This window comes from Metopolophium dirhodum, chromosome 1 (assembly GCF_019925205.1).
Source record: "Metopolophium dirhodum isolate CAU chromosome 1, ASM1992520v1, whole genome shotgun sequence".
In the NCBI taxonomy this organism is placed as follows: domain Eukaryota; kingdom Metazoa; phylum Arthropoda; class Insecta; order Hemiptera; family Aphididae; genus Metopolophium; species Metopolophium dirhodum.
In genome coordinates this window covers 77,174,902-77,187,758 of record NC_083560.1, presented here as the reverse complement: position 1 = coordinate 77,187,758, position 12,857 = coordinate 77,174,902, and the positions used below count along the sequence as shown (strand labels likewise).

General features: G+C 31.1%; 2 protein-coding genes across 2 annotated transcripts; one reads left to right on the top strand and one right to left on the bottom strand.

Moving 5' to 3' along the window:
• Positions 1-1,005: 1,005 nt before the first annotated feature.
• LOC132941809 (52 kDa repressor of the inhibitor of the protein kinase-like) lies at positions 1,006-2,286 on the bottom strand. Its single transcript, XM_061009993.1, has 2 exons — positions 1,788-2,286; positions 1,006-1,604 (listed from the first exon to the last, which is right to left on the bottom strand). Exons 1-2 carry the CDS (start codon positions 2,284-2,286, stop codon positions 1,006-1,008), a joined length of 1,098 nt encoding a protein of 365 aa, XP_060865976.1.
• A 3,479-nt stretch (positions 2,287-5,765) lies between these two features.
• Positions 5,766-10,080, top strand: LOC132941801 (zinc finger MYM-type protein 1-like). Its single transcript, XM_061009982.1, has 3 exons — positions 5,766-5,858; positions 7,405-8,051; positions 8,136-10,080. Exons 1-3 carry the CDS (start codon positions 5,766-5,768, stop codon positions 10,078-10,080), a joined length of 2,685 nt encoding a protein of 894 aa, XP_060865965.1.
• The last annotated feature ends 2,777 nt before the right edge of the window (positions 10,081-12,857 follow it).

Genomic DNA, 12,857 nt, shown 5'->3' with positions numbered 1-12,857 from the left:
GACTAAGTACTTGTATTCAAGTTAAGTAAATCTAGTATTCACATTTTGTTTTTGATACATTCATTTTACATTAAATATCGATATTAACATTAATAAATGGTTATTTTGTCGATGATCACATTCCTAAATGTAAAATTATATTATAATATTGAAAATATGTGTCCTACTTAATATCAATTTTATTTTTCAATATAAATACAAATATAATATTAATTATTACCTTCTACATTACCAGCTTTACAGCTTATTATAAATATAACAGTTAATGTCATAAAAACTTTATAAGTAATCATGGTCGTTATTGTTAAGATCACTACACTGAACGAGCATAAACTTTATTTTGCAAAGAATATGATATGATTGTGTTCTGAATAGGTATTACGTAGATGCAGTATAATAACTATAATATAATAATATTATGGTGTTTGTAATATTGAACAACTAAGTAAACATTTTATACAAACAATTTGGTCGTTTATAATATATATTTTAATTCAATATTTGTTGTTGGATTGTTGCTATAGTTCTGTAGATACCTATTATTTAGAAAACACCTACAAAATATTCTATTCTAACCACAAACCACACAGGTATATACGATTATTTTTGACTATTACGTTTTCGTAAAGGTTGTAAAAACAATACCAGACTTTGTACCTAATATAACAACCATTACTTTTTATTTAAATTATTAAACCATCTGCCTAATAAGGATATTGTAATTTGGGAATAGGTAATTATCAAAAATTGTTTTATTAAATTATGGAAGGTGTTAACACGTGTAACTAAATTACACGATGTGGATACAATCATTAGGTATCTACATTTATACTGTGTTGTAATTTTGGGCGAATGTAAGTTCCTACACGAGAGTAGCAGGTACAAAAATACATACATTAGTTGATAGTTCCTACACGGCGGAAAAGGTTAAATATGTATATACGAATTAAAAATAATAAATATGTGATGATTAAAATTATAATAAAAATCTCATAATACGACATTTTATATTTTATGAGGTTTATTTCTATAACTTAAAAACTTAACATAATTGAACTGAGCTTTTGGGTATTTCTCTGAGATTATTGTGCGCACTCCTCGAAATTGACCACTCATCACAGCAGCGCCATCATATCCTTGGCCAACTAACATCTCCATATCTAATCCAAGAGTCATTATACATTGCATGATGGTGGTGGCCAACGCTGAAGCTGTCACATCTTTTACATGCACAAACTCTAAGAAATCTTCTCTGATAAATACATTATCTGCAGAAGAATCGTCTACGTACCGAATGCACAAAGCTAATTGTTCGTACCTTGATATGTCTTGCGTTTCATCAGCAAGAATGGTAAAAAATCCAGCATATTTTATTCTATTGACAACATTTTCTTGAATAAAATTGCCACATAGATCAATAATTTCGTTCTGTATAGTTGGTGACGTGAACATTGATCGACTGTCGGATGTTTGGGATAAAATATGTTCCTTTAGGAAATGATCACCCGATCTTGCACGAAATCGCAAAATTGCACGAAAGTTGCCATCATTATAGGGGGGTTCTGTTAAACCTATTTTGCCAGTTTCATTTTTACCCCTTAAAGCTATTTGTTGACGACCACATAAGATTACAGTTTCAACAATAGAGATCAATTTTTTCCTATTTTCTTCGGCTTGTTTTTTATTTTCTGAGTTTATAGATGTTATAATATCAGTAGTTTTTCCTGTCATAACTGTTATAAACCCTTGAGCTTTTTCAACTGAAAACATATGATAGTCTGCCTTACTATGACTGTCAAATATTTGTTTAGCTTTTTTCCAATTTATAAATGGGATGGCAACTAAAGACCGTAGTTCTTGTCCACCACGACCACCATGATTACGACCAAATAAAACGCACACTTTGCAAAGAGCACCTTTGGCAACATCTGAAAATACGAGCCAAGAATATTGTTCCATCCAGTGGCGTTGGAAAGAAAGACGTCGTTTATCACTCACAGGAAATTTATATGATAAAGGTGGCATCCACGGGTTTTGAAAAACTTTAAACTTTTTTTCGTTATCTGTCGGTGGATTTCCTAAATAGATTCCTACATCATTTTCAAATAATAGCTCTTGTTCTCCTTCAACGGAAGAAACTTTTTCAGAAGGACTTGAAGCTTCAGGATCAGTTGGGTCAGACACAAAAAGAGATGAGGGTTGATTAATTTGCAGGGTGGTTCTACTTTCGGATTTTTTTTTCTTCTCGAAAAAGTTTAAAACCGATGGCTGACTTATTCGCTTCATTTTGTTTCTGTTATAATAAAAATAATTAATTTTTTAATATGTAATCTTATAAAATAATTTGAATTATCGAAATATAGAATATTATAAATTAGAATCTCTAGAGTGAAAATAGTCTGCCCAATGAACAACAAAAACATTATAAAATTCGACGTTCAAAAAAATTACATTTTTATTTGAAACAGTAAACGTATAAAATACGTGTATTGCGAGTAAACTCAAAAAAAAACGTAGAAGTAACAGCCGTAACAATCTAACATAAACCCGATGTACAATAAAATTATAATCTACAGATGATAATAAGGAATAATTTTATATCAATATCATAGAAATACAAAAAAAACCTAAGCAACAATGAATACGTAAACATGGATAGCGTCAAAAACGTGCTGTGTTGACGTCGGTCACCGTGGCAAGATCGCGAACGTCAACTATATGTGTTGACATCGGTGATCGGCAGTGAACGTTTTAATATAAATGACAAAACGAAAAACAATTTGAAATAAATAATTCTGATTGTATTTATATAATATAAATTATAAAAATTAATAAATTACCTGTTTTGGCTGGAAAATAGTCTTTAGTTACACGACAACTACAATGCGCGACAGCTCCAGGATAAATGGCCTGATGTAAAACGGGGATTACGTAATTTCAAACACAGTGATAAGTTCTTATACTATTAATAAACTATTATTAGCAGTATTGCTGGTACGGCCGTATGCGTCGTGGGTAAAAATAAGACCGTCGGGCACGCAATTTTGTAGTTAATATTTTATATATAGCTATTACAATATTGAATATAACATTAGATATCTATTATCTATCTTGATAATCATTATTTTTCGTAACAAACACGTACTTGTAAAATTGTATTACAAAAATATTTTTTCCTGATTATTATTATTATATTATTATATATTAACTGATTGGGATTTTTTAATGGGGGGGGTTTGAACCCCCCAAACCCCTCCCTTACCTACGCCCCTGGCCTTATATACAGATTTTTACTATTGCACTATACATTACACCTAACATGTTTTAGTTTATTACTTTGTTCAATTCGCATTTGTACGGATACAAATCTTCTCATTGTGCTGGCATAAAACTAAACAATCAGTAATCATTTAAAAAAGTACCAAAGATATTCTAAGAATATGATATTACGTCCAAGGTTCATTGTCACTTCTTTCTAATTTTTAAACTAATTCAGTTATATAAAAACCTTGCAAATGGCAAATGATTTGATTAATTTAATTTGATGCAAAAAATAAAAAAAATTTCATTAAAATCATTATTATTTGTAGCTGAGGAATACTGGACTAAAACAAAGTGGTGCAGGAAATATTACAATCCGGAACCGATTCAAGATAGCACACCTGTAACCAATTGACCTCTTTTATAAGAAATAAAAAACTAGTTAGTTTTATAGAAATGTTATTTAATTTAATACGATCTTTCACTGTATTTTAAAAATGTATAATATTTACAAAAACCAAGAAACTTATGCTATATACTAATATTATATTACAAGTGTGAATCAGTCCATTTAAATTATTATTTTATTTTATTTAAAATTGTTGTTTAGAATAGGTACACGTACATATTATAAAGTATGAAAATGTATTAACATTAATGTATAGGATAATAACTTTTATGAATTTACAAAAAATATACTGGTGTGTAACATATTAACATTACTAGTTGTCTTGGTAACTAATAAATGAATACTTAAATTAACAAAATAAATAGAGTTTAGATAAAATAGTGTAAAAACGGTTATCCAGTTTACCAACTTGGCATGACGCTACAAGTAATCAATAAGAAAATAGTTCTTAACATAATATAATTTTAGGAATTATTAATTATTTATCGAAACATATGCCATGATTTAATGGGTGTTGGGTGAATGGGGCTAATACAAATATATATATATATATATATATATATATATATGTGCGTGTGTTAAGAGGACGCTACACGGGTGAAAATACCGTACAAAACATGGCAATTTTGTTCCAATAATAATAATACGGTTTGAAATTACTGAATGGTTTTAGAGAAAAATACCTTAATTAAAAGTTGTAGAGGAGAGTTATATCGGGTGACGTATAAGACTCAATTTTTGATATTTTAATTTTTTATTTATTCACAAGTAAAAAAGTGAAAAAAAGTGAAAACGCAAAACGATTTTATCGATTTTGAGAATGAAATATCGAAAATCAAGTCTTATACGTCACCCGATATAACTCTACTCTACAACTTTTAATAAAGGTATTTTGCTCTTAAACCATTCTGTAAGCCGTATTATTGGAACAAAATTGGCATAATTTACAGAAAAAAATTGTAATTACGGCCGTAATGTGTTGCTTTCTTTTCTAGCGGCAGCGTTTGTCCCGTCCTAGATCTGACATCCACGATCGCCGGCAGCCGGCAGTTAAAAACCGGTCTGTTATCGGCGGTCTGCGCTTCGCATGTCGTTGCATTATTTTTATATATACCTATTATGTTCATAGTTAATATTGTTATTTACATGAAATGAAATAAAATCAAATCACTAAAATTATGTTGGATATATTACAATGCCCGCGACCGTCCTTGCATTACCGTACAGCCCACGGCTGTGAGTAAAAACTTATATTTTTAGTTCCAAAAACACGGCTGACTCACTGGTTTTAGAGTAAAAAACCTCTTATAAAAGTTGAAGAGAAGAGTTGAATCTGTTAACGTAAAGGACTAGATTTTTGGTATTTAAATTAGATGAATGTTAATTTGGGTCTTATTTGGAAGTGTGCTTTAATTTAAGTCATCTTATGTAGCGAGAACTTAGTACCGATTTGGGGCACCTCCTTGTCTACTGTCGAAACCATATAGATACCAGAATAAGCCTAGAAATGCATTATAATTTCTTCGAAGCCTTCAGCCAAATCCTAGACAACACCAACAAAATCATCACATTTCTATAACCTATTGATATGTACAACTTAATTTAAAGAAACTATTGTGTTATTTATATGTAAAATTATTAATTTTACTATAATTTAGAGGTTATAAAAGCTATAATATGTGGCATATATAGTATTTGGGAGACTGATAAATGATGTGAGATTTTGGCCTATTAATATTACCTACCTATATTATATTAACAATTATTAATTAGAAACTTATTATTACAATTTAAACATTTAAAGTTGTATAATATAAATAACATATATTTTATTAACAACTCACAAGTCTGGAATAACGATTGAGTTTTATCTTCAAATAAATTATTATGTTCAATCTAATTATGGATCAGCTTAATTCGGCGTAGGTTGTACCCAGCGGTGAATACACGTGACTAGTGACAGTAATAACACGTCAACAACCAGTGGCAGCCCCTCGGTTTTTTCTCAAAAAAGCTCTCACCCACCGAACAGAGATACAGTACGTACGACCGGGAACTGCTCGCTGCCTTTTTGGGCACACGTCACTTCATCCACATGATCGAGGGACGCAAAACAACGTTACGTACGGATCACAAGCCGCTTACGTACATGTTCACGCTCAAGTCCGAAAAAACGATCGACCGGCAAGTGCGTCAAATTTCGTTCCTGTCGCAGCACATACACGACCAGGGCCGTAGCAAGGGGGGGGGCAAGAGGTGCCTACGCACCGGGCGCAATTCCTGGGAGGGCGCAAAAAATGAAAAATTTGCATTTTCTCGGGAGGGCGCAAAAATTATAAATTTTAATTTTATGTTAAAAATTACAGCGGTCAGTGTTGTATATTTTATTTACAAAAACTTCAACGTCCTTGAGGTATATTAATTGAAGCATAGTTGAAAATAATATCTAATAATTATTATATATTTTATATAAAAGTATAAAACCAATAATAGTTAGTAAATACAATCTATCAATGTACAGGAAGACCGAAGACCTTACACTTAAGAAATAATTCTTAATAATTGATTAAAAATAATTACTATTTTATGGAAATGTGGAATTACCAATTATGTTTGCGTTGTCGCCGAGCATTTCATCTATTCTTATTTCTTATACATCTTATAATATATCTATTATTATTTATTATTAATATTGTTATGATTATGTCACGTGATTACGTGATTGCGAATCGATGCGTCCGTCGCAATGTTTACAAGTTTTGTATTTATTATTATTTTTAATCATATGCGATATGCGCGAGCGCGCCAATTGCCAGTATTTATTTATTATTCGTCGTCAAATCGTCTCGTTTACGTACTTTTTTTGTAATATTATCTTTGTTGGGCGCTATTTCCCGTGTTAAACGTAATATTTTTTACAAATTATTAATTATAATATCGTGTCCGCAGTAGATCACTGTTAATTATATTTTAATATTTTATATTAGCAGCAGGTGGCCAGCAGGCATAGCCAAATTGTGAGTTTATTTAATACATTTATTTATTATTACTTTTTCTCAACAGCTCAAATAGCTGTATATTTATTATTTATTTATGGTATTGGTAAAAGGGCCGTAATCTATTGTTTTCTGTATTATCTATTTGTTGCTGTGAACTTTTTCCATACAGTTTATTCGAGATATTTAGTATATACACCATTACACATCGACACCATACCCAATAATTAACAGGTCGATCGGTGTGTAAGTAGCGTTAGTGCGTTACGAAGTATTTCGGTCACTGGGCGCGCGTACTAAAACTGTATGCTCCCGACGGGTACAAATTTCAAAATTATGTTAATACATTTAATAATATAAGTTGTTAAAATATTATTATATAAAATATTAAATTTGTTTTATTTATATATGTATATCATCTTACCCCGGGGAAATGTCAACTTACTCCAGCACATGGGTAAGATGACGAATTTTGTTTTTTTTACTTAAAAAAAAATTGGTTTAAAAACAAATTTTGACACTGATATTTTTTTTACAACTTTTCCACAAGTTAAATTACAAATTGGTGTAGAATTTGGATTTGAGCGATAATAATTAATCATTTGAGAATACTTCAAACTTTAGATTCGTCTACTTGCCCGGGTTATAGCTACTTTTTTTTCACAACAATTTGTTAAGCCTTCATAATTAAGAAATTGTTACTTTTAAATATTAATAGCTGTGTAATTTTTAAAAAAGGGTCCAAAAACATTTAAATATGGCTCCAAAATTATCCGGTGCAGCTTTCAAAAAATTAAGAGAAAAAAAAAAAGAAACTCAAGAATCACTTTCAAAAACAATGATACCTGGCTATCTAAACCTAAAGTAGATCTACCATTAAACCACATAGACCCAGATAATCATATTTCTTTACCTATCTCTTCTAAATTAGTAGAACTAGAAGAAAATCAAGTAGAAAAACTTCAAACACTTGTGGACTATCCTCATAATATCAAAGACCCAAAACAAAAAAAAAATTTAGATTTGGAAGTTGAAGTTCAAAACAAAACTTCTGAAGTTATATTTTTAAATCCCGCCACTAAACAAACCGATGGTAATAATGACATTCAATTTTTATCTGATGCAATATCACAACCTGAACCTACTCCTCTTATTTCACTCCTAGAATCACCATGTGAAATTAAATTGTCAGAAAATTTTGATTTCGAAGATCCAGTTACTTGGCCATTAATTAATGATAAATTTCGTAAATTCATAGTAGAACACGGTCCAAAGTTAGAAACTTACAAAAACTACAATTTTCCACTTGATGAAACTAGTAGACATTTTCATGAAAAATGGCTTTTCAGGACTTTACCAAATGGAGAAGAAGTAAGACGTGCTTGGTTACTTTATAGTAAACAAAAAAATGTATTGTTTTGTTTTCCATGTGTTATTTTTTCTATTGAAAATACTCAATATTTTTCAAGCATTTCTTTGGGATTCAACAATTGGAAAAAATTAAATCCGAAAATTTCGGATCACGAGAAAAGTCCTTCACACAAAGAGAGTGTATTTAAATGGAAGGAATTTGAAAAAAGACTTCATGGTGGCAAGACCATTGATTGCACTTTACAGAATGCAATAAAATCTGAAAAAGAAAAGTGGAAAGCTATTTTAAAAATTTTGTTTGACGTTATTTTATTTTGTGCGAAAAATAATCTCGCTCTTAGAGGTACTGATGAACGAATTGGAAAACCTAATTGTGGTATATTTTTGAGTACACTTGAATTGTTAAGTCATTATAATCCAATTTTGGCAAAGCATATTGAAGAAGTAAACGCTAAGAATAATGTTATCAGCTATTTTTCTCCTCAAATTCAAAACGAAATAATTTCACTTCTTGGAAAATCAACTAGGGAAAAACTGTTAAATCGTGTTAAAGAATCAAAATATTATTCAATTATGTTTGATTGTACACCTGATGTGTCTCACAAAGAGCAAATGTCCCAGGTTTTAAGATACGTGTACATTTCTAACGGCACTGTTTCAGTTGAAGAAACTTTTATAGACTTTATGGAAAGTCACGAAAAAACTGGCGAAGGATTATCTTTAGAAATCATAGAAAAATTAAATAAAGATGATTTAAAACTAAGCAATTGTAGAGGACAGAGTTATGACAATGCTTCCAACATGTCTGGAAAGTATAAAGGTGTAAAAACACGTATTATGCAAATTAATAATTTAGCTGTATATGTACCATGTAATGCTCATAGCTTGAATTTAGTTGGCGATGATGCCGCTAAAGTATGTGTACGTATGATAACGTTCTTTGACACAGTCCAACAAATTTTTATCTTTTTTTCATCCTCAACAAGCAGATGGACAACTTTAATGAAATGTATTAATATTTCATTAAAATGTACTAGTGCCACGCGGTGGTCTGCAAAACAAGATTCTGTATCAGCACTTAAACGTAATTTAAAAAATGTATATAATGTTCTAAAAGAAATGTCAGAAAACCCAAAGTTACCTAAAGAGGTAATTCTCGGAGCAACAAATCTTTTGAAACATCTTGATTTTAATTTTTTTTGCCTACTGGATTTATGGAATGAAATATTAACAACAATTAATCGCGTTAATTTAGCTTTACAAAAGAAAAGTTTAACGATTGATAGCGCAACCAAAATGGTTAAAGGTTTAATCTTATCAGTACAAACAATGCGAAATGAAGGAATTGAAAAAACAATTGAATTCAGTAAAGTGATTGCAAATGATCTCGGTATTAAAGCAAATTTTTCTGATAAGCGAAAGAGGAAAGTGAAAAAATTAGATTTCGAGATAATTGAAGATAATGTGCAAGTTTTATCTCAACAGAATGAATTTAAAAAAGATATTTTTGAAGTTTATGATCGAATTCTTACAGAGTTAAGCAATCGATTCGAAAATATGTCAGAAATTAATGAAAATTTTGGATTTTTGTATGGTAGTAGCTTGACGGACCACTCTATGGACTATATACAAAAATGTGCAGCTGACTTATCTCTGAAGTATAAAACCGATCTAAATTCTTCCGATTTTATCTCTGAAATAAAAGATTTTAAGTCTCAAGCATTTTCTCTTTTACCTGACTTAAGAGCCGCAACACCTTTAGCCCTACTACAATTAATTACAACATATTCTTTGCGTGCTGAATATCCAAATGTCGAAATAGCTTTACGCATATTTTTGACTTTGCCAATAACTGTGGCGACGTGTGAAAGATCATTCAGTAAGTTAAAGCTCATAAAAAACTATTTGAGGTCGACTATGGGACAAGATCGAATATCTGATATGGCTATTTTATCTATTGAACATACAGTGGTAAATACTTTAGATATAAACAAACTTATTGAAGACTTTGCTGGGAAAAAAGCTAGAAAAATTGCAATTTAAATGTTACTTATAAGTAAAAATAATATTATTATTTATTATGTTACATCAATGTTCTTATAATAATTATGTATATTTATATTTTAATAAGTTATTGATTTAAATAAAGTTAACATACGCTTACATAATTATAAGGCAAAATCATTATTTATATTGCATTTATAAATAATACACAGTGTTTATTTTTTTTATAAATTAAAATACTTAAGGGCGCATTTTGAAGTTTCGCCCCGGGCGCAATATTCGGTTGCTACGGCCCTGTACACGACGTCGTACACATTCAAGGTACTGATAACGTCGTGCCAGACGCGCTATCACGGATCGAGATCGCCGAAACAGCTGACCTTCCGACGATGCAACAGTGGGCCGCTGATCAAGCCGCCGACCCGCAGCTGCAACAGCTTATCAGTGGTATCGCGACGAGCTCACTACGCTTGCAACCGCGCGTATCAGTCGACGGCGTAATGCCGTAATCTACGCGGATTATACGACCGGCAATGCGCGTTTGTTCGTACCGTCCGTACACCGCCTTCGAGTTTTTAACGCGCTACATGGTTTAGCGCACGGCGGAAACCGCGCCACGCTACGTCTGATCAGATCTCGATATAGCTGGCCGGACATGCACAAAGACATCACACGATGGACCCGGTGCTGCGAACCGTGTCAACGAACTAAGGTACATAAACACACCGTTTCCCCGATCACGCCTTTCACGCCGCCCGAACGACGTTTTGGACACATTCATGTCGACCTCGTCGGACCTCTGCCGCCGTCCATCTGCTTGTCATCAATGTTGAATTCATCAATTCATCCATCTATATGGAAATTTATTACTGCACTACAAAAAGAAGAACGTGTCAATCGATTGAAAGTTGAACAATTAGTTGCAGGAAATCAACTACCGTCAAAAAAAAAAATACAATGATCGAGCAAAAAAACTTAAAAATATATGCAGTGATTATAATAATAGAAGTATAAAAGATTATTTACGAGGGGTTGCGCATAATTTTCAACTGCAAGTTTAATTTTTTTATTGGGCACTATTATATTATATTTTTAATTATTGAGAACTTTGTTAAAGTTTGTTTCTGAAAACCTATTATTATTATTATTATTTAAATTATTGTGATAAATTATTTGAGAATTATTTATTAGGTCTTATATTTAATAAGAATTAAAAAAATTAAAAAAAAACATTAAAAATCATGACACCACCAATTGTCGTACACTATCAATTGTTTATACTACGCGCGATCTATTGCCAACTATCTATTGTCGCGCTATCAATTGACCAATATCAATTGACATAGATCCTTCTAGTTTATACTCATACGGTGCATAATAAATCAATCAATTTTATCATTCAATATTAATAAATCAATATTTTCAGTATAATATACAAAAATATAAGTCATTTAATTTAAATTAAAATATTATGATTAATAATTGTTTTTTTTTGTAGAGCATATTTTAGCAAAACTGTAGGTATACATACATTATTGGTCTTGAGGGCATATAATTGTCAGCCCTAGTGATTGTACCTTTTGATGACTACCTACAGTAACTTATTGTCAAAATGTTATTTGATAAGACGTAATTGGACCATTACTGTCACTAGTCACGTGTATTCACCGCTGGGTACAACCTACGCCGAATTAAGCTGATCCATAATTAGATTGAACATAATAATTTATTTGAAGATAAAACTCAATCGTTATTCCAGACTTGTGAGTTGTTAATAAAATATATGTTATTTATATTATACAACTTTAAATGTTTAAATTGTAATAATAAGTTTCTAATTAATAATTGTTAATATAATATAGGTAGGTAATATTAATAGGCCAAAATCTCACATCATTTATCAGTCTCCCAAATACTATATATGCCACATATTATAGCTTTTATAACCTCTAAATTATAGTAAAATTAATAATTTTACATATAAATAACACAATAGTTTCTTTAAATTAAGTTGTACATATCAATAGGTTATAGAAATGTGATGATTTTGTTGGTGTTGTCTAGGATTTGGCTGAAGGCTTCGAAGAAATTATAATGCATTTCTAGGCTTATTCTGGTATCTATATGGTTTCGACAGTAGACAAGGAGGTGCCCCAAATCGGTACTAAGTTCTCGCTACATAAGATGACTTAAATTAAAGCACACTTCCAAATAAGACCCAAATTAACATTCATCTAATTTAAATACCAAAAATCTAGTCCTTTACGTTAACAGATTCAACTCTTCTCTTCAACTTTTATAAGAGGTTTTTTACTCTAAAACCAGTGAGTCAGCCGTGTTTTTGGAACTAAAAATATAAGTTTTTACTCACAGCCGTGGGCTGTACGGTAATGCAAGGACGGTCGCGGGCATTGTAATATATCCAACATAATTTTAGTGATTTGATTTTATTTCATTTCATGTAAATAACAATATTAACTATGAACATAATAGGTATATATAAAAATAATGCAACGACATGCGAAGCGCAGACCGCCGATAACAGACCGGTTTTTAACTGCCGGCTGCCGGCGATCGTGGATGTCAGATCTAGGACGGGACAAACGCTGCCGCTAGAAAAGAAAGCAACACATTACGGCCGTAATTACAATTTTTTTCTGTAAATTATGCCAATTTTGTTCCAATAATACGGCTTACAGAATGGTTTAAGAGCAAAATACCTTTATTAAAAGTTGTAGAGTAGAGTTATATCGGGTGACGTATAAGACTTGATTTTCGATATTTCATTCTCAAAATCGATAAAATCGTTTTGCGTT